The following is a 23,079-nucleotide window of genomic DNA, read 5'->3' on the forward strand; positions in this document are numbered from 1 at the left end:
CCTCCTCCCTCATCTTCATTCAGGGCCCCAAAAAGTCCTTCCAGGTGAGGCAACATTTCGCCTGCGAATCTGCTGGGGTCATCTATTGTGTCCGGTGCCCCTGATGTGGCCTCCTCTATATTAATGAACTCCATTTTAAATTGGGGGATCTCTTTGTCGAGCACCTCCGCTCCATCCACCAAAAGCCAAACTTCCCGGTGGCCAAGTGTTTTAATTCCCATTCCCTTTCCGTGGCCGCCTCCTCTTGTGCCATCACGAGGCCATCCTCAGGATGGAAGAACAACCGCTTGTATTCCGTCTGGCTGGCCTCCAACCTGATGGCGTGAATGTCGATTTCTCCTTACAGTAAAAAAATTCCCCCCCCCCTCTCCTCTTCTATTCCCCACTCTGGCTCCTTTACCTCTTCTCACCTGCCTATCGCCTCCTCCCTTTTCTCCTGTGGTCCACTCTCATCTCCGTTCAGATTCCTTCCACTCCAGCCTTTTATCTTTCTTGCTTACCTGGGTTCACCTATCACCTTTAACTTTCCCCTGCCCCACTGTTTTATTCCATCATTTTCCCCCTTCCTTTCCAGTCCTGAAGAAGGGTCTTGGCTTGAAACATCGACTATTCATTCATTTCCAAAGATGCTGCCTGACCTGATTTCCTCCGGCATTGACTGGGTGTTGCTCGAAATGTTAAGTTTATTTTGCTAAAACAACATAAGATGGGTGATTGTCTTTGGATTCCTTTCCCTGGACAAGATAATAATTCAGAAGGGAACTAAAACTATCAGCCGATTCCTTTCACTACAGTGCCCCCCCCCCCCACCCAAAGTAGTTTTAAAGAAAAGCTGTAGAATGTGGTATGCATATGGGAACTTGTAACTGATATCTGCAGGTTTGCCTTTAAAGTGTGGAAAAATTTGTGGAAAGTGTGTTTCTGACCCCCCCCCCCCCACCGCACCTAGGGGTGACCAAAACTTTTTGGGGAATTGGTATGAAAATGTGTGAACTGATGCGTCTGGCACTCACCCTGTCCCTTTCCCCAGCCCAGCCCTCTCTAAGCTCTCTCGTCTCAGAAGCGTGTGTCAGGTTCTTCGTGGAGGTTGTAGGCCATTACTCCCTGCACATGTCCGTCAGCGAGAGGGGCGAGCGTTCCTTCCAGAGAGATGCCTTCCGCAAATCCCACACCTCCAAGAGCGTTCGGCAGTTCCTGGAGCTCTTCATGGAGACTCAGATGTTCGCTGGCTTCGTGCAGGACAGGGAGCTCCGGAAAAGTGGAATCAAAGGTCGGTGCTGCTTACGCCATTTACCTCTGCCTATTCTTTATACTCCAGTCTGTTTTTCTTTCATGAATACTAACTCTTATGCTGTCTTATTCTGTCTGATTATTACTTCCATATTTTTCATTCTGTGATTACTGGCATTGTGTTTCCAGACCTGGTGATTTCTCCTGATACAATTGACAATAATTAGAAGTGCAGATTACAGAAAAGACCTTTGCCGTGCTCATTAAGTGCAGCGTAGTTAACTGAAATGTAAATACCTATCCCTTGTATTTGGCAAACCTATTCCAAAGCTGTCGTGGCCCTATTGAACAAAGGTTACGGCTGCATCAGGTGGTGTCCAAGACGAATCCATTGCTATATTACAGCACTTCTGAAGGCCGATCTTCACTGATGTTGAATGCGGAGGCAGCTGTGCTTTTTTACTCTTACTCTATCACATCTGCCATGTTAGCTTGGACAAGTGTACAAACGGCTCAAATAATTAAAAATCAAAAAGTGTATACAGTATGCACCTGAACTTCTCACTCTTCACAGTGATCCACAAAACAGGAAACACCACAGACTGACAGAAACATCAGAACTGCAAAACTCTCCCATCACCCCAGTGAAATCTGGAGCTTTAAAACCTTTTTGCGTGACTGCACCCTGATGGTGGAGTGGGATAAATTATTTTTCCCTAATCATGATACTCCTTCCCATAATGTTTGTTGACTTAGCCAAGTTCTTGTTTGCTGGCTACGATGGGGATTTTCATTGTGCTGTCAACTTTATAAATGCTTTATCTAATGTAGGGGATCATAACTTTTTTTATGTCATGGACTGCTTTGTCAGTGTGGTGATGCCCGTGGGGCCCCTATGCCAGACTGGCGATGCCCGTGGGTCCCCATGCCAGTACAGCGATGCCTGTGGGTCTCTTTCTCAGAATCATGTACTTAAATATATAAAATAAAATGCATGGGATTACAAAATAAACCAATTATGTTGAAATATAGTGATTAAAATATTTTTTAAAAACAAATTTTTGATTTGGTAATATATTCATAATTGAAGGAAATGCTAAATTTCAGTCAGAGGTTATTGATAATAGAGATGTAATTTTTTTCCCCGTCCAAGTTTACGGACCCCCGAGGGTTCCCTGAACCCCAGGGTAAGAACCCCTGATCTAAAATTAATTTGCTTTTCTCAGTTTTGATTTCTCGGTTCCTAAATCCGGCTTTCTGATCTCGTTTCACTTTGGTGCTCTTCATTTTTTTTAAGTAAACGTGTCCAGCATGTCCACTCTTGCAAAAGAGCATTTCTGTTCATTTCAACCACACTGGGTGACAAACACAGCCCTTCCTGCCTTACACACTGTTGTTTATTCCTGCTGTCGAATTACATCTCCACTACTTCCCCTTGAGAGCATGAACACATTTCCTGGCTTGTACTTTGCTTGCTCCTTTCTGAATTCTTAACCCTTTTTTAAACAGGCCTATCCCAAAACTGTGAAGCTTCTGTAAAGCAAACAGCCACTGTCTCAGCTAATTGCTGTAGAATGTTATCACTAGCATTATCATAATTTCTAAGGCACAATTACATCACAAATCTATTTATGTATTTTATGTCCTCTGGTGCATTCCTGTCGTTTTCAACCAGTTTGTTCCCACAGTGTCAAATGATCAACTGTCTGATATACTGTAAATAGCTGTGATAACCTGTATCGTGACAGACATTGGCGGACCCTGAAGTTAGGCTGCTTGCTTCACTGGCTGTGGCTCTTGGGCCAGTTTGGCCTGTCTGGTTGAAATGACGTGCTATAGAAGCCGAAGTGTTCATGTGTGTAAATACCAAACAGAAGAGAGCAAATGCTCCATCACACCTGTCCCACAGTTAACTAGAGAGGCAACAGTGTGTCCTGTTGCAAGTATTCTTATAGTTTTAAGCCCTATGGTACAACTTTACTTTTGAGGGACCCTTTTAAGTTGGTCTTACTTAAAGATGGTGGTGATCCATTTGACTTCTTCATTGTGGAGGTGTTAGTAATGATGAGATCATATGATATAGAAGCAGAATTCGGCCATTCGGCCCATCAAGTCTGCTCTACTATTTTATCATGGCTGATCCATTTTTCCTGCCTTCTGCCCGCATCCCTTCATGCACTGACCAATCAAGAATCTATCAGCTTCTGCCTTAAATATATGCAAAGACTTGACTCTGCACTGCCTGTGGCAATGAATTCCACAGATTCACCACTTTCAAGTATCAATGGATTCTAGTATGGTTCTGGAGGACTGGAGAATTGCAAATGTCACTCCACTCTTCAGGAAGGGAGAGAGGCAGAAGAAAGGAAACCATGAGCCAGTTAATCTGACCTCGGTGGTTGGGAGATGTTGGAGTCGATTGTTAAGGATGTGATTTCAGGGTACTTGTTGGCACATGATCAAATAGGTCAAGTCAGTATAGTTTCCTTGAGGGAAAATCTTGCCTGACAAATCTGCTGGAAGTCTTTGAAGAAATAACAAACAGGATAGATAAGGGAGAATTGATGGATGTTGTGTACTTGGATTTTGGGAGGCCTTTGACAAGGTGTCACACATAAGGCTACTTAACCAGATAAGAACCCATGCTATTATAGGGAAGATACCAGTTCCTCTCCTATATCATATGGTCTCCATTGGCTTGGCAGTCATCCAAACACTAGGAGTAAGTTTGGGATAATGCTGAGATCCAGTATTCCCAAACTTTTCCTTTTTAGATTTATTCTTTTAAGCTGCCTTAATGTAATGTTTATTCTGAAAATAAGTCACCAGACAGGTTGGGTTGGAAAGAGCACGTTCTGTTTGATTCAAGCTTGGATCGGGTGAAAAGGGGCAACTCTGACAGTGTCCAGGACGGGGGTGAAGAGAGATGCCAGTGGCATCATGCTGTGAGCCATGAAGTCAGGAGCGAGGGTGAGGGAAGACCGAGCCAGGAAATGCTTCAGCAGTCAATCTGTTTGATCACACTATTATGCAGTTTACAATCGGCATCCCAAATCTATCGTCAAAGAATGTTTGTGGACAGATGGGGATTACTGAGCAGTGATAACCGGATGTTTCCAATGTAGGTCTCTTCGAGGTGCGAGCTGGGGAATATCTGGAGACCATCCCCGAAACTGGGCCAAGAAGCGTTAACAGGTTCCTCAAAGGCCTTGGTGAGTACTGGCGGCCTCCGTGACCTCCATCCCGAGTGTCGTTATGCATGACACCCACCATATTTGCATCATGCATCTTGTCCTAAGGAGACCTCTGAGTAATTACGGGGGCAGCCTAGTGGAGCACTCACAAAATTTCAGCCAGTGACACTAGATTTTCAGTTTAATATCAAAGTCCCAACAATAGTGAGAACTCTGACCCACATTAATGTTGCTGCATTACTGCAAAACCATGAGTCCTGGCAGCAGAATTAGGCCACTCAGCCCATCAAGTCCGCTTCACCAATTCATCGTGGCTAATTCTTGTCAACCCCATTCCCCTGCCTTCTGCCCATAACCTTTGATGCCCTGACTAATCAAGAACCTTTGCTTTAAATACATCCAATGACCTGGCCCCCACAGCAACATATTCCACAGGTTCATCATCCTCTGGCTAGAAGAATTCCTCCTCAACTCCATCTAAATGGACATGCCTCCATTTTAAAGCTGTGCTTTCTGGTCCTAGACTCCCCCACCAAAGGAAGCATCCTCTTCACATCCACTCTATCTAGGCCTTTCAACATTCAACAGGTTTCAATGAGATCCCCTTCATTCTTCTGAATTCCACCTAGTACAGGCCCAGAGACTTCAGTCACTGCTCATGTGGTAACCCTTTCATTCCAGGAATTGTTCTCATGAACCTCCTCTGAACCCTCTCCAATGTCAACCAATCCTTTCTTAAATAAAGGGTGCTGAATAATCAAGTGCCTTTTACAGCCTCGCATTACGTCCTTGATTTTCTATTCTAGTCCTCTTGAAAAGAATGCCAACTGCATTTGCCTTCCTCACCACTGATTCATCCTGCAAATTAACCTTTTGGGAATCCTGCAGGAGGACTCCCAAATCCCTTTGGACTCTTTTTTAAAAATTTTCTCCCCTTTTCGAAAATAGCCTATACTTTTATTCCATCTACCAAAATGAATGACTGTACACTTCACAGCACTGTAGTCCATCTATCACTGCTTCGCCCATTCTCCTAATCTGTTTAAGTCCCTCTGCAGCCTCTCTGCTTCCTCAACACTACCTGCCCTTCCACCTATCTTCATATCGTCTGCAAACTTGGCCACAGAGCCATCAATTCCATCAGCTGGCATGCAACGTAAAAAGGAACGGTTCCAGCATGGTCCCCTGCAGAACACTACTAGTCACTGGCAGCAATCTGAAAAGGATCCCTTTATTCCCACTCTTTGCCTTCTGCCAGTCAGCCTCTATCCATGCTAGTAAAACTCTCCTCACCATTGACCCCACCTACACAGTGTATTTTCATAGAGCAACATCCATCGCCAGTGACCCTACCATCCGGGCAGTGCTCTTTTCTTGCTGCTACCAACAGGAGCCTCAGAACTCTCCGCCAGGTTCAGGAGCTGTCATTACCCCTCAACCGACAGGCTCTTAAAATGTTCTCATAACCAATAGACTCACTTTCAAGGACTCCATCTCGTGTTCTCAATATTTATTGCTTATACTTAATCATTGTGGCTATTTTGCTTCTTTAAGTATTTCGCATTTTGTTGTCTCCTGCACACTGTTTGTCCGCCCTGTTGGTGTGGTCTTTCATTGATTCTATTGTAGTTATTAGATTTGTTGAGTATGCCAGCAAGAAAGTGAATCTCAGGGTTGTATATGGTGACATATATGTACTTTGATAATAAATTTACTTCCAACTTCATTATTTTTTTCCCTCTTGACTGCACGGCTCCTGACTAGCCTTACCCCATCCCAGTAGCCACCTGCTGCTGTATGTTATCACTCTGCCTGCCCCGGGTTTTAAATGCGTAAACATTATATGGTAATGACCCCAACAGAGTCTGAAAGGCAGCTGGGATTACAGAGGACCTTTTAGACAAGTATATGGATGGACAAGGGCTAGAGGGAAACTGGGCAAAAGTGAACAAATGGAACTAGATTGGATAGACATCTGGGATGGCAGTACAGGATGGGCTGAAAGGCCAGTTTACTTCATAAGTCTTTATTGCCGTGTCAGGGTCGTGTTCTTGGTCAGAATTGTCTTCCTGATTGTCTGTGCTAGCAGAGAACATAGAAATCTACAGCACATTACAGGCCCTCCGGCCCTCAGCATTGTGCTGACCATATAACCTACTCTAGAGGCTGCCTAGAATTTTCCTAGTGCATAACCCTCTGTTTTTCTAAGTTCCATGTACCTATCTAAGAGGGGTAATCCAAGTGGGGTCTGACGGAGGTCTTGTGTAGCTGTAACCGCTATTACACCAGCCATTGCACTCCAAAAGTCAGGTAAAAATTATTCTCTGGTGTACCAATGTTACGGACAGTGTGGGGAAAACGAGGTTGCTGATACACCAAACCCCTAAGCCAGAGGCCCACTTCCACCCAGTGTTGGTTTAAGTATCCAAGGCTCATGTTGGAATACACATCTTCATCGAATCACAGAGTGTGGAAATGGTGCAAGCCCACCGAGGTGCCCATCTCAGCTAATCCCATCTGCCTGTCCCTCAAACCAGGGCTTCCCAACCTGCGGACCACATTACCTGTCCAAATATCCATTAAACAATGTTCCTGCCTCAGTCACTTCCTCTGACAGTTTGTTCTATATAACTATTCTTCTGTGAAAAATTCACCTCTCGGGTTCCTATTAAATCTGTCCCCTTCACCTTAAACCTGTGTGTTTCTTTTGTGAATGTGAATCTCAAACCTTGCAGCAGGGTGATATGATTAAACTATATACATAGACATATTCTCTCTGAAATTAATGTGTCATTACACAGCTCTGCTAAGTATTATGGGAGGGGGTGGAATGTAAGAGGCAATTTGTGCAAAACTTGTAACTTGTGACTGGTTGCTCTTCTGACTGTTAAAACTTCCTGTTTATTCTCATCAACAGGGAATAAAATGAAATTCCTTTCCAAGAAGTGAAAGCAGATCCAATAATGCAGACACGTCAGCATGGTGGATGCTATAATGAAGCAATTTGTTGCTAAGCAGTGTGAGTACTCCTGAACTCACTCCCTCCAGAATTTACCTTTGCAGGTCATTGGGTTCTCTGGATTGGTTCTGCTTGGTGAACTATGCCCCCACGCCCATGTCTGTGTGCACTCCACACTGCACTAGGTTCGGAAGCTGTCTCCTGGATTTCACCCTGTGATGCTGAGGAAAGACAACATTCCACTTTGGAGCGTGTCCCGTCTCAGACCCGCAGCGCGGAGTTCAAATGCAAACTGGATGTGACTGAGAGCGACGGCTGGGTCAGTCCTGGCTGCTGCACCCGACAGGAGCTGTCCTTGCAATCAAAGTAGTGCTTCACTTCGTTCTGGTGTTCTTTTCGAACTCCCCGCCTGTAGGCAGCTGTCCTAAATGTTCCTCTCACTCTGTGAACCTGTTCTTGGGTTGGCATTCCGAGCTGAAGCCATTGGTGACTCTACGCGACTTCAGATGTGAGGCACAGTGCCGCAGAGGCCGTGTGGGAATGTCAGGGACTGAACCCTCCCCCCACTCCATTCAATGCTCACTCACAGTTGTGTGTGCACTCGTACTGTCTCGCTCTGAAACTCTGGGCTAGAAGCTGATGGCAGGGCTGTGTATGAGGAAGGATGTGAGGCGAGAGCAGACAGGGCCTGAGACAGCAGCACTGTATCTCACCCTGAGGTCAGAGCTAAAAGGGCCACCCTCCCACTGCTGGTTTGCACAGTCCGCAACTCCAAACACTGACTCGTTTTGGAACTGGACCATGGCTGGAGCTTTCCCTCAGTCACGTCAGAGAGATTGATGAGAATTTTCCTGTTCAGTATCCTGTTCGCTTCCACGGTAAGTTCTTGGATTTGCAGAAGTGGAAAAGTTAATCCAGCTAAAGATTGCTCACAGTTGTAGGCTCGAAGCAGTGCACCGGGTCACCACCCATCTCTCTGTGTTATTACAGAAGCAATATCTAGTTTTCCCCTGTTCTGAGGAGATACATTTGCAATGGTGACCCACAAGAACGGTCAGATCACATTTGTGGGAGTCCGGATTTAGCAAGCACCTGTCTAACCCGGGTGTCTTGTATTCCTGCCCCCCTCAGCCCTGTAATGCACTACCTCCCTCACTATAAAGTGATCCGATGTGGGAGGTGTCACTGATCCTAATTTCTTCACCACCCCAAAGTGACTGAAGCCAGTTGGGGTAAATGAAGGTGTTTTTCAACTGCAGAAGGACTGGGAAGAGTGAAGTTATAGACTCATTACCAATTTCCACCTGGCTGTCAGAGCATCATGGACACTGGTTCATGTATCTTTTTAAGCGAGCCACCGATGGAAAAGGCAGGAGCTTCCTGCCCACAGTGGCTGTGAAGATTCCGCCCTGTTGTCCTGTAATGTGAATAGTGGTGTCTCAGTCCCCTGCGTGCTTCACAGGGTTAATCACAGAGAATGTATTTGGGTTTTTGTAAACTCGTTAGCTGCTCCCCAGGTGAAACACAGATCTATAGTCATTCATCATGCAATGGACTCCAGTGTGCAGAATGGCATGAGGGAGTCTGTCCTGGAGGCACCCCCGGCAGCCCTGCCTCTGTACTCCCTCGAAATGTACCGTTTGACATGGGCACTAGCCCTCGCGATCTTACCAAAGGCAGCCGAGCTCGGGGCCCAGTCAAAGCCTCTTGTCTTTTCATTACTAAAACTGTTTAAGGTCTTGTTCTGAGCGTTTGCTTGGTCAGAATAAACGTGTTCTGTTTCAGAAGATGCCATGAGCTCATGTCAGGTCAGGCAGCATCTGTGGGAAGAGTAAGCTGAGGTCTGAGGTGGAAGACTTTGTCAGGCTGTTCTTTAAAAGAGGACTTCTCTTCTTCTCTCACCACAGCTGCTGCCTAATGTGCTGAGTGTTTCCAGAACTTTCTATTTTTACTTCAGATTTCCATTCCTTGGGACTAACTAAAGAATGCAGACCAACAGCACTCCAGTAAATGGAGGGATGAATCTCACCTCCTCCTCCTCACAGGGGCTATCAGTGTGTTTGTACCTGTGCCCGTTCGTCCCGGGGTAGAGTCGCACATGCGGGCACATGTCTGTCTCCCTGGAGACCCTCTCAGAACTTTCACATGTTTTGCACAAATATTCTCCGGGCGTTAGCCATTGTTTGTGAATAAATTGAATGTAAAGTGTGGAGTTAGGTTTCACAGGCATACTTCATTTAAAGTAAAGCTCTTCGTAATATCCTGAGGTGATACTGTATAGATCATTCTCTTTGTAAATCTCTTCATTACCCATTGGAGGACTGGGATACTTTGTTCTCTCTGTCAATCTGGGTATCTCTCATCCCGTCACTCTTTTCCTCTGATGCTGACCTCCTTATAGGGCTCAAGGGACGAAGCCAGCAGCTACAAGTTTCTGAATTATTATGGAAGGGTCACTACAGCCTGTTGCAGAGGGCTGCAAGTTTTAGGAGAACTGCAGTGAGCATTTGTAGAAAAGTGAAACCACTAACACCTAGATCACCAAGGCAGCCAATCACCGAGCACCTCCAAACTTTGCAATGTGAGAGGTTGGTGCTGATTGGCTGCCTGTGTATGTAGGAGAAATAACTGTAACAAATACTTGTTTACATGTGAATTTTAAAATAAACTTTTTGAACCAACACTCTTTGCATCCTTGTTCTTTACTATTGCCCAGATGAATTCTTCGCCCCAAACTTACTACAGTCAGTTTGAGTAAGGTTTTTTCAGTGACTCAGTGACTAATTCTGTTCCAAAAAGTGCAAAAAGTGAAGGCACAAATCAAGAAGAGGTGGAAAGTGAACAATAGAGCCACGTAAAAGGAGAAAGAGAAAAGGTGGAATTATCAAAAATGGTTAAATTCAATATCAAGTCTTGCAAGCTGAAGATACCCAGACAAAAGATAAGGTGCTGTCCCTCACACATGGGTTAGTTGTTCGAACAGAGGTCAGAGAGGCTTTAGCGTACTAAGTGAACACAACAGATGACTGGAAGCCTACTGCAGATTGAGCGGAGGCAGTCACCCAGTCTGTGTGGGTGTGGACACTCTCTGGTGGATGTTGAATACAGTGCACTGAGGCGCAAGGGTATCACTGCGGCGCCTGGAAGGAATTATTGGATCCCTGGATAACAGGAAGGGAAAGAGGTCACTGGACAGATATTGCAGGGTTTCAACCCAAAACGTTACTAATTCCATTCCTCCCACAGATGCTGCCCAACCTGCTGAGTTCTTTCAACAAGTTGTAAGCTGTATTCTTGCTTTTCCAGTTCTGAGTGTTTTTCGTCCCAGCAATGCTGAATGCTTCTAGTATTTTCTGTTTGTGTTTCAGATTGATTCTGTTATGGGTTTATCAGAATCACATTCAGATTTAAGATCACCAGCATATGTCATGAAATTTGTTAGCTTTACAACAGCAGTACAACAAAATGCTTGATAAATAAATAGAGAGAAATTCATTTACATTACACATATATGCCTATTAAATAGTTCAGTTAAAATAAGCAGTGCAAAATAACAATTTAAAAAAAGTCATGCATTGTTGAAGGGTTCAATGGCCACTTAGGAATCAGATGGCAGAGGGGAAGAAGCTGTTCCTGAATCACTGAGTGTGTGCCTTCAGACTTCTGTACCTCCTTCCCGATGGTAACAGTGTGAAGAGGACATGTCCTGGGTGGTGGGGGATCTTAATGGTGGACACCACTGTCCTAAGGCACCGCTCCTTGAAGACGTCTTGGATAATGGGAGCGGCTGGTACCCATGACTGGTCTTACAAGTCTCTGCAACTTGTGCAGTACCCACCCCCTCCACCATACCAGACGGTGATGCAGCCTGTCAGAATGCTCTCCATGGTACATCTATAGAAGTTTTCAAGTATTTCAGCTGACATACCAAATGTCCTCAAACTCCTAATGAAATATAGCTGCAGTCTTGCCTACTTTATAGCTGCATTAATATGTTGTGACCAGGTTAGGTGCTCAGAGATATTCACACCCAGGAAACTAAAATTGTTCACTCTCTCCACTTCCGATCCCTCTATGAGGATTGGTTTGTTGTTCCCTTGTTTTACCCTTCCTGAAGACCACACACAGTTCTTTGGTCTTACTGACACTGAGTGCAAGGTTGTTGCTGCGACACCACTCAACTAGCTGGTATATCTCACTCCTGTACGCCCTCTCATCTCCATCTGAGACTCTGCCAACAACAGCTGTATCATCAGCAGGTTTATAGATGCTGTTTGAGCAAAATTGATTGAGTATACCCACAAGAAAAGGAATCTCGGTGGTATATGGTGACATATATGTATCTTGATAATAAATTTAATTTGAGCTTTGAAATGTCCAGTATCTTTTGCTCCTCTCTCTCTGGTGTGTAATGTACATACACCTCAATGCCTGATCAAGTCCACTGTATCTCTGCTGTAATCAACGTCTCAAGCATCAGCAAGAGGTGATAATGAATTGAGTCAGAGAAGGAACCAGCTCTCTATTGTCCAACATCTCAGGCTATTTTTAAATGCTAAATATAATTCACCCTAAAGAGCCCGTGGTATTACAGGAAAAATTCTAGCATGAATAAAGCAGTGCCTCATTGGCAGGAGCAAAGACTGGGAATAAAGGGAGCCTTTTCTGGTTGGCTGCCGGTAACGAGTGGTGTTCCACAGGGGTCTGTGTTGGGACCATTTCTTTTTAAACTATATATCAGCAACTTGGATGATGGAATTTATGGTTTTGCGGCAAAGTTTGTGGATGGTGCAGAGATAGGTGGAGGTAGTTTTGAGGAACTGGAGAGGCTACAGAAGGGCTTGGACAGATTGGGAGAATGGCCAAAGTGGCAGATGGAATTTAGTGTTGGGAAGTCATGCACTTAAGTAGAAGAAATAAACATTTTCTAAATGGAGAAAAAAAATTAAAAATCTGAGGCACAGTGGGACCCTGTGCAAGATTCCCTAAAGGTTAATTTGCAAATTGAATCGTCGTTACCATGCATTTCACGAGGACTAGAATATAAAAGCAAGGGTGTAAAGTTGAAGCTTTATAAGGCCCTGGTGAGGCCTCACTCGGAGTATTGTGAGCCGTTTTGGGCCCCTTATCTGAGAAAGGATGTGCTGACATTGGAGAGGGTCAAAGGTTCACAAAAGTGATTCTGGGATTGAAAGGCTCGTCATATGAAGAGTGTTTGATGACTCTGAGCCTGTACTCACTGGAATTCAGAAGAATGGGGGATCTCATTAAAACCTATTGAATGTTGAAAGGCCTCAACAGAGTGAGTGCAGAGTGAGGGTATTTCCTATGGTGGAGGAATCTAAGACCAGAGAACAGCCTTAGAATAGAGGAATGTCCATTTAGAATGGAGATGAGGAATTTCTTTAGCTGGACAGTGGTGAATCTGTGGAATTCGTTGCCACAGGTGGCTGTGGAGGGCAGGTCATTGGGTATATGACTTGACCTCCACAGGTTGATAGATTCTTGATTAGACAGGGAAGGGATGGGGGAGAAGGCAGAAGATTGGAGCTGAGAGCGAAAATGGATCAGCCATGACAAAATTGGGGAGCAGGACTTGATGGGCCAAATGGCCTAATTCTGCTCCAATATATTATGGTCTAAATAGCCAATAAATGTAATGTCCATTCATGGGGAGTGGGGGTGAATCATTGTGTAATCATGAGCTGTCAGTCATTGTTTAATCAATAAGGAGTTGCACACTGCATGAACAGTAGCTTTCCCTGACGATTCTCTCCTATTCCTGGACATTGATTCACTGAGATTGTGATTTCAATATCTGGCCTGCAGACCTGGAACTTCCCAGTAATTGTGTTCTGTACTTTCTTTGTAACATTTTGTCAAGATGGCACTGATGGACCAGGGTGTTCTGCGGGCAGCATACAAGCCGACATCAGGATGCTCTTTATCGACCACAGCTCAGCATTCAATACCAATATCCCCTCAAAACTAATCAATAAGCTTCAAGATATTGACCTCAATACCTCTTAATGCAGTTGGGTGCTGGATATTCTCACTTGCAATGCTCCCTGAGGCTGTGTTTGGCCTCCTGCTCTGCTCACTTTATAGCTAACTATAGCTCCAATGTCCTATTTAAGTTTGCTGTCATAGGCCGAATAAAAGGTGGTGAAGAATCAGCATACAGGAGGGAGATTGAAAATCTGGCCGAGTGATGCCACAACAACCCCTCACTCAATGTCCGCAAGACCCAGGAGCTATTTTTGACTTGAGGAAACCAGAAGTTCATGAGCCAATCCTCATTGAAGGATCAGAGATGGAGAGAGTCACAAATTTTAAATTCCTTAGTATTGTCATTTTGGAGGACCGGTCCTGAGCCCAGCATGTAAGTCCATTTGCGAAGAAAGCCTCTGTTCCTTTAAGAGTTGTGAAGATTCAGCATGACATCTAAAACTTTGACAAACTTCTATAGATTTCTGGTGAAAAGTACATTGACTGGTTGCACCAAGGCCTGGTATGGAAACAACAATGCCCTTACACAGAAAATCCTCCAAAAAGTAGTGGATACAGCCCGGTCTATCGTGGGTAAACTCCTACCCATTGAGCACATCTACACAGGGTGCTGTTGCAGGAAAGCAGCGTCCATCATATGGGACCTCCCCAGCCCCACCAGTTTTGCTGCTGACATCAGGAAGAAGGTATAGGAGTCTTGGGACTCACACCAGCAGGTTCAGGGACAGTTATTACCCCTTGAACCAAATGAGGTGACTTCACTCAACCTCACCTTCCCTATCTCTGAAATGTTCCCTCAATGCATGGATAACTCATGGTCTTGATAGTGCATGTTTACTTATTACCATTTCTGCCTTTTGGTATTTGCACAGTTTATTATACTTTACCACAAGGGCTGAATGCCCAAGTTGGTGCGATCTTTCATTGATTCCATTCTGGTTATTATTCTATTATGGATTTATTGAGATAAATCTCAGGGTTGCACATGGCGACATATATGTACTTTGCTAATAAATTTACTTTGAACTTTATCATGGATGTCTGGCATTTATACTGCCAATCACTGCTTCCTTGTCTTATCATGACAATCCTCTCAAGACTGCTTAATGTAATTTCCTGTTCACTGCTGTAAAGGAGAATGGAAAATTTGTTACTCCTGATCTGATCCAACACAAAAGATGAGGACCACGATAATTATTTTTAAAAATACATATAAATGTATGAAATAGCTATATGCATAGATTGTATGTCCATAAAGTGAACTAAGTTGTACATAAGGTGACTGACAGGAAAGAATAAAGTAGCCTTACTACTTGGGGTAAGTAATTGTTTTTGAGTCTGGTGGTCCTGATGTGGGTGCTACGTAGCCCCCTCCCTAGTGGGGACAAACAGTCCATGAGCAGGCTGGGGTGGAATCTTTCATGATGTTACTGGCCCATTTCTAGCACCTTTCTGTAAATATGTCATTGATGGTGGGTAGACCAGTGATGCTTTGGGCAGTTTTAGAGGTTTCCTGTCAGTCACAGTGTAGTTTCTGTACCATGCAGTGGCACAGCATCTCAGGATGCTCTCTGCAGTGCACCTGTAGAATGACAAGAGTATGGACGTGCATAGTCCAGCTCTCTTCAGCCTCCTCAGAAAGTAGAGGCGTGGGTGAGTTTTCCTGACTGTATTCTGGGACATGAGAGGTTGTGTGTGATGTGCACCCTCAGGAGTTTGAAACTGCTTGAAGTTTCCATTGCTCTGCTGCCAATTTAAAGAGGGACGTGAGTGGTGAGAGTTCTCTTAAGTCAATAACCATCTCCTTTGTCTTGTTGACTTTGAGGAAGGGGCTATTTGCCTGGCATCGGGCCTCAAGTTCTCCCACTGCCTCTCCGTAGGCCACCTCATCGTTGTTGGTGATGAACCCCACCGCTGTGTGTCATCAGTGAAGTTGACTATCTGTCTGTTTGAATGTTCGGCCGTGCAGTCACGTGTGAGCAGAGTGTACACCAATGGGCTCAGCACACAGCCCTGGGGCTGGGGGTCGGGACGTCCGGGTTGAAGGTGATGGGGAGCACGTCTTGACTATCTGGTGGGAAAACTCAAAAGTTGTTGAAGGTAAGAACAAGTTCTGCAGGCAGGTGAGGATGGTCATGGAGGAGAACTAGTTGGATCTTTGAGAAAGAAACAGACCTTCCTGAACAAGGTGGTAAAGGTGTATAGGAACTGTGGATGTCCAGGGTCGAAGTAATTGGGACTAGTTATTAAAAGGGTGGAGGGTGTAAGAGCTGGCCCAGATACAGCTGGGGAGGGGATTGAAGAAGAGGAGATAGAGTTGCACAATGATGAACATGAGTCATATTAAGCCATTCGATCTATCAAGTTTGAGGAGATTGGGGGATGTCACCAAAAACACTCGCAAATTTCTACAGCTGTACTGTGGAGAGTGTTTTAAATGGCTGCATCACCGTCTGGTATGGTGAGGTGGGGGGGGGGCACTGCACAGGATTTAAATAAACTGTGGAGTGTTGTAAAATTAGTCAGCTCCACCATGGGCACTAGCCTCCATAGTATTTAGGACATCTTCAAGGAGCAATGCCTCAAAAAGGCGTTCATCATCGAGGACCCCCATCACCCAAGACGTGCCCTTTTCTCACTGTTATCATCAGGTAGGAGGTACAGAAGCCTAAAGGCACACACTCAGTGATTCAGGAACAGCTTCTTCCCCTCTGCCATCCGATTCCTGAATGGACACTGAACCCATGAACACTAACTCACTGCATTGTTAGTTCTACTTTTACACTACTTTTTTAACTATTTAATATTTATATACGTTCTTTGATTTGCAGGTTTTTTCAATTGTTGTGTATTGCATTGTACTGCTGCTGCAAAGATGACAAATTTCACATGTGCTGGTGATGTAAAACCTGATTCTAAGTCTGCTCGATGGTGATTTGAACCCTCTCCAGTGTCAGCACATCCTTTCTTGGGGCCCAAAACTGCTCACAATACTCCAAGTGAGGCCTCACCAGTGACTTATAAAGCTTCAAAATTACATCCTTGCTTCTATATTCTAGTCCTCTCAAAATGAATGCTAACATTGTATCTGTCTTCCTCACCACAGACTCAACCTGCAAATTGACCTTTAGGGAATCCTGAATGAGGACTCCCTTTGTACCTCAATGTTCTCTCCTTTTAAAAGTCTACACTTTCATTCCTTCTACCAAAGTGCATGACCATGCACTGCCTGACACTATATTCCATCTGCCAATTCTTTGCCCATTCTTCTAATCTGCCTAAGTCTTTCTGTAGCCTCTCTACTTAGTCAACACTACCTGCCCCTCCAGCTCACAGACAGGAGAAAATCTGCAGATGCTGGAAATCCAAGTAACACACACAAGATGCTGGAGGAACTCAGCAGGTCAGGCAGCATCTGAGGAAAAGAGTAGACAATGTTTTAGGCCGAGACCCTTCAGCAGGACTGGAGGAAAAAGGCTGAGGAGTAGGTTTAAAAGGTGGGAGAGGGGAGGGAAAAACACGTGATAAGTGAAATCTGAAGGGGGAGAATCTCACTGATATACAGGAGACTACACCGGGAGCACCGGACACAGTAAATGACCCCAACAGACTCACAGGTGAAGTGTCACCTCACCTGAAAGGACTGTTTGGGGCCCTGTGGGTGGAGGTGTAAGGGCAAGTGCAGCACTTGTTCTGCTTGCAAGGATAAGTGCCAGGAGGGAGATCAGTGGGGACGGACGAATGGGCAAGGGAGTCATGTAGGGAGCGATCCCAATGGAAAGCAGAAAGTGAGAAAGGTGGGAGGGAAAGATGTGCTTGTTAATTCTTCAAAAGATGCAATCAGGTTTGTCAGATGATATTTTCCCTTAAGGAAACCATGCCAGCATGCCAGAAGTTGGAGAGAGTCGGGGGCAAAAGGGAATGCAGTGGCCATTACTGGGGAGAAGGTGCTTGGGAAACTGAAAGGTCTGAAGATGGCTAAGTTACCCGGGCCAGATGGACTACACCACCAGAGTTCTGAACTAGATAGCTGACGAGATTGCAGAAGCATTAGTAATGATCTTTCAGGACTCATTAGATTCTGGAATGGTTCCAGAGGACTAGAACATTTCAAATGCCACTCTTCAAGAAGGGAGACAGGCAGAGAAAAGAAATTATGGCCCAGTTAGCCTGACTTTAGTGGTTGGGTAGGCGTTGGATTCCATTATTAAGGATGAGGTTTCCAGTTACATGGAGACACATGATGAAATAGGCCAAAGTCCTTCAGGGAAAATCTTGTCTGACAAACCTGTTGGAATTTTTTGAAGAAATAACAAGCAGCACAGACAAAGGAGAATTGGTGGATGTTCTGTACTTGGATTTTCAGAAGGTCTTTGACAAGGTGCCACACACGAGGCTACTTAACAAAAGCCCATGGTATTACAGGAAAGATGCTAACATAGCTGAGTGGCTAGAGGCAAAGAGTGAGAATAAAGGAAGCCTTTTCTGGTTGGCTGCCAGTAACTAGTGGTGTTCCTCAGGGGTCTGTGTTGGGACTACTTTTTACGTCGTATGTCAATGATTTAGTTGAAGGAATTGATAACTTTGTGGCCAAGTTTGCGGATGATATGAAGATAGGTGGAGGGGCAGTTAGTGTTGAGAAAGCAGGGAGGCTGCAGAAAGACATGGACAGATTAGGAGAATAGGCAAGAAAGTGGCAGATGGAATTGTGTTGGGAAGTGTACGGTCATGCACTTTGGTAGAAGGAATAAAAGCACAAAGTATTTTCTAAGTGGGGAGAAAATTCAAAAATCCAAGGTACAAAATTTGTCAATCTGGCCAGATCAGAGGATGTTGGGAATGGCGAGGGTGGAGTGCCACAGGAAGGGGGTGGGGCAGGTGGCAGAGTAGCAAGGACATAGTTTGGTGTAGGTACAGACACACCCAGCCCTGAGGCACTAGGCAAGGTCGCTTGATTCCAAACAATTGTTTTATTGATCATTACAGAATGTCTCTCTGGTGCTTACTGTTTCTTCCCCTCTTCCCAACCATGATGCCCCTCTCCCTGCCCCCTTCCCACTCTGTCCACAATAGAGACCCATATCAGAATCAGATTTTATCATCACCCACACGTCATGAAATTTGCTTTTTTTTTGTGACAGCAGTATAGTGCAATACATAAAATTACCAAAGTACCGTGCAATCTTCTTAGGCAGCCTAGCTACTTATACAGTATGAGCCCAAGACTGTTGCACAGAACTGTATTCATTTTAATATATTCTTATTGTAACTTACTATAATTTTGATGTCTTCTACTGTACTGCTACCACAAAACGACAAATTTTATGCTGTAGGTTAGTGACAATAAACGTGAATGTGATTCTGAACTAAGTAGTGATTCATTCACAGAGAACGCAGCAAGTGCTGAGGATCACTGCAGGAAGAGTCTCAGAGTGCCCCATGAGCCACAGGAGGACTTAGCCACCAGTGATAGCGGAGTAAAAGAAACAGAAAATGCTGGGAACACTCAGACGGTTGGACTGCACCCGAGGGAAGAGGAACAGGAGTTAACGTTGCAGGGCTCTCCAGTGCTGGGGAAAAGATAACTAAGTGTGGGAAGGGTTGATATTGGGCATAGCTTATTCCACCTGCTTAATACAGCAGAGTGAATCAGAGAAAGACAAATCAACAGGAGTGTCAGAAAGGATGTGGTCACATTCACACTGAAGACCAAAGCGTGGACTAACACAGCAGTGTGCACTTGACAAAAGGATCGCTCCCTCTCTCGAGATAACAGAATGTAATACTAATGAGAAAGGAGTTGCAACCAGTTTAACAATATTATGTCCCAGGGAAGTGGGGATGGGTAGTCAGTCATTTAGAGCGTAGAACAGTACAGCACAGGGACAGGCCATTCAGCCCACACTGTTATGCTGAACCAGCTAGAGAGCAAATCAAAAACACCCGAACACTAATCCCTCCTACCTACACCTTGTCCAGATCCTATAAGACTCTAATGTGTTTGCCTCTACCAGCATACCAGGCATCCATGACTCTCTGAGTAAAAAACTTACCCCTCACATCCCCTTTGAACCTACCCCTCTCACCATCAATGTATGCCCTCTGGTATCTGGCATTTCAACCCTGGGAAACAGATACTCTCTATTCACTCTATCTAGGCCTCTCATAATCTTGTAAACCTCTATCAGATCTTCCCTCAGCCTCTGAAGCAGCAGAGAAAACAACCCAGGTTTATCCAGCCTCCCTTGATCGTACATTCCCTCTAAACCGGGCCTTAATAAGTAAGGCTCAAGGACTTAAAGTGAGCATTGAGAACTTTCTCTTGGACCAAAGATCTTGGAAGATGCAAATGTCTTAGCTGATGAACATTTGACATGGCTTCCTGAATGTAATGATAGTGGTGTACTTTCAGAATGTAATGACAGTGGTGTACTTTCAGAATGTAATGACAGTGGTGTACTTTCAGAATGTAATGATAGTGGTGTACTTTCAGAATGTAATGACAGTGGTGTACTTTCAGAATGTAATGATAGCAATGTACTTTCAGAATGTAATGATAGTGGTGTACTTTCTGAATGTAATGATAGAGATGTACTTTCACTGCAGCCTGGGCTTTCACAGAAAAGACTTGAGAAGAGGAATAATGAATGAAGTGTGCAACCTCACTACATCAGACAAATTCAGTTCATTTTGGATTGGGTGATTCCCAAGAAAATCCTGCTGAGATCTGTCAGTTTTGTAAACACAGGGAAGTGGAAATCCTCAAGTGGACTGGCTGAATTTCAGTAAGCTGGAACAAACATATTTTTGCCTTGGAGGCTTCATGGAAAGCAAAATCCACAGCAGAGTTAGCCATAGTCACACAGAATGCTTAAGGCAAGATCACAAATTCACGACCTTGAATAGAATATCAATCTTGTGCAGAGCTGCTAGCCACATGAACCGCTGATGTAATCCCTTGAGCTTCCAAGCCCAGGAGAGTTTATGTTTTGATGCACATCATTGTTGTTGCAATGTATGCACTCTCCTAATGCAGAATGACTTGGACACATTATGAGCAGAACCTGCAGCATTACAGCAGCAGGACCTGTGCCCAGAACAAGAGACCAAAGCCAGAATGTCATTGGAACTATCTGCTGTGTGCTCAGAACTGCACTCAGGTAAAGAGTAAAGCTATGAAAACAGTCTTCAAAGGCACACAGAGATAAGGCCATAGGAAGAATTTTAAAGGGATAAAGAAGCAGAGAAGCCAGAGAGGAATAAGATCCTGTGCAGAAACCGAAGTGTGTGGGTAAATTTCACAGTCCTGAAAGGGGGAAGGGAAATGCAATGAAGGCAGAGCTTTTCCCAAAAGAGTCCAAAGGAATAAATGTGTCTGGAATGGGGGTTCACATATCCTTTGATGAACATAAGAACATAGGAAATAGGAGGAGACAGCCATCTGGCCTGTCAAGCCTGCTCCACCATCCGATAAGATCATGGCTGATCTGGCCATGAACTCATCTCCACCTGCCTTTTCCCCATTATCTTTAATTCCCCTACTATGCAAAAATCCATTCAACCTTGTCTTATATATTGAGGTAGCCTCCACTGCTTCATTGGGCAGAAAATTCCACAGATTCACCACTCTCTGGGAAAAGCAGTTCTCCTCATCTTCATCCTAAATCTTGAAGCTATGTCCCCTAGTTCTAGTCTCACCTACCAATGGAAAGAACTTTTACCTGCCTCTGTTTTATCTATCCCTTTCATAATTTGAAATGCTTCGAGATCTCCTCTCACTCTTCTGAATTCCAACATGTACAGTCCCAGGTGACTCAATCTCTCCTTGTAGACTAATCCCCTCACCTCTGGAATCAACCTGGTGAACTTCCTCGGCACTGTCTCCAAAGCCAGTATATCCTTCCTCGTAAGACCAGAACTGCACACAGTACTCCAGATGCGGCCTCACCAGCACCCTGTACAGTTGCAGCAGAAGCTCCCTGCTTTTAAATTCAATCCTTCCAGCAATGAAGGCCAACATTCCATTTGTCTGCTGCACCAGTAAACCAACCTTTTGTGATTCATACACAAGCACTCCCAAGTCCCTCTGCACAGCAGCAAGCAGCATCTTTTACCATTTAAATAATAATCTGATCTTTCATTTATCCTTCCAAAGTGGATGACCTCACATCTCCCAACATTGTACTCCATCTGCCAGACCCTTGCCCACTCTACATCTCTCTGCAGACTCTCCGTATCTTCTGCACCTTGGACATTAAGCTCCCAGCTATAATCTTCTTTCAGCCAAATTCAGTGATGCCCACATCATACCTGCCAGTCTCTAACAGTGCTACAAGTTCATTTACCTTATTCCATGTACCGCGAGCATCCGAATAAAATGCCTTCAGTCCTGTATTCCCGCTTTTCAATTTTGTCCACCTTTTACACTGCATCTCATCCCCTTGGCTGCAATTTTGCTCTACCATCGACCTGTCCCACTACACACTGCCTGTTTGTAAACCAACTACCCATCCTCAGCCCTATCACTCCAGTTCCCAATCCCTAGCCAAACTAGTTTAAACCCTCTTGAACAGTTCTAGCAAACCTGCTCATAAGGATATTGCTTCCCCCTTGGGTTCAGGTGTAAATCATCCCTTTTGTACAGGTCCCCAGAGGAAATCCCAGTGATCTATAAATCTGAAACTCTGCCCCCTGCAGCAGTTCCTTAGCCATGCATTCACCTGGCAAATCATCCTATTCATGCCCTCACTGACATGTAGCACAGGCAGCAATCCAGAGATTGCTACCCTGGAGGGTTTATTTTTCAGCTTTCTACCTAGCTCCCTAAAATCCCTCATCAGGACCACCACACCTTTCCTAGCCATGTCACTGGTGCCAATACGTACCAGGTCTTCTGGTGCTCACCTTCCCCCTTTAGAGTCCCGTGGACCCAATCCAAGAGATCCCTGGCACCTGGGAGGCAACGTATCATCTGATGTCTCAATCGTGCCCACAGAATCTCATCCTTGTTCCTCTAAGGAACCTTCTATCACTACTGCAGTCCTCTTCACTCTGTTCTCTTCTGATCCACAGTGCCACGGTTGCTGCAGTTCCCCCTGGTGGGTTGTCCCTCTCAACAGTGTCCAATGTGAAATACTTATTATTGAGGGGAACAACCACAGAGTTACTCTACACTGGCTGCCCATTTCCTTTCCTTCTCCTGTCACCCAGTTACCTGCCTCCCGCAACCTAGGGGGACTACCTTCTTGTGTTTCCCATCACCTCGTATGAGCTGAAAGTCATTGAGCTGCATCTCCAGTTCTTTAACACGTTCTCTGAGGAGCTGCAGTCGAGGCACCTGGTGCGGGAGGCCGGGGGTCTCACACACAGAACAAATCACAGCCCCTGGAGCCACTGTCACTGTGTTAACTGTGCTCTAACAGACAAAGAATGAAAAAATACAGAGGAAAAAGAAACTTTACTCACCCAAGCCTGATGAGCCAAAGCCACTCTACAACACCGGCCCACTCACACAGTGGCCGCTCCGCTTGCTCCTGCCTTATTTTTACTTGACCTTTCTAATGAACCCTGTTCACTGATTGGGTGCAGTCCAACTCCAGAACCTGCCACAAAGTGCTGCCTTTTATCAACTTCAGCAGCAGACCTAACTGAAATCACTGCTGCTTGTTGTGCTCCCACCTACTGATT

At 44.9% G+C, this 23,079-nt stretch overlaps 1 protein-coding gene across 2 annotated transcripts in view; it reads left to right on the plus strand.

Moving 5' to 3' along the window:
• The window catches only part of LOC132395770 (DENN domain-containing protein 2C-like), a 184,458-nt gene extending 174,394 nt beyond the window's left edge, over positions 1-10,064 (plus strand). For both annotated transcript variants that reach the window (XM_059972779.1, XM_059972780.1), the window contains exons 18-20: positions 1,031-1,270; positions 4,356-4,442; positions 7,342-10,064. In XM_059972779.1, coding sequence (XP_059828762.1) covers positions 1,031-1,270; positions 4,356-4,442; positions 7,342-7,373 — 359 coding nt within the window. In that variant the 3' untranslated portion in view covers positions 7,374-10,064. The remainder of the gene's footprint in view (positions 1-1,030; positions 1,271-4,355; positions 4,443-7,341) is intronic.
• The last annotated feature ends 13,015 nt before the right edge of the window (positions 10,065-23,079 follow it).

Source organism: Hypanus sabinus, chromosome 6 (assembly GCF_030144855.1).
Source record: "Hypanus sabinus isolate sHypSab1 chromosome 6, sHypSab1.hap1, whole genome shotgun sequence".
Lineage (NCBI taxonomy): Eukaryota > Metazoa > Chordata > Chondrichthyes > Myliobatiformes > Dasyatidae > Hypanus > Hypanus sabinus.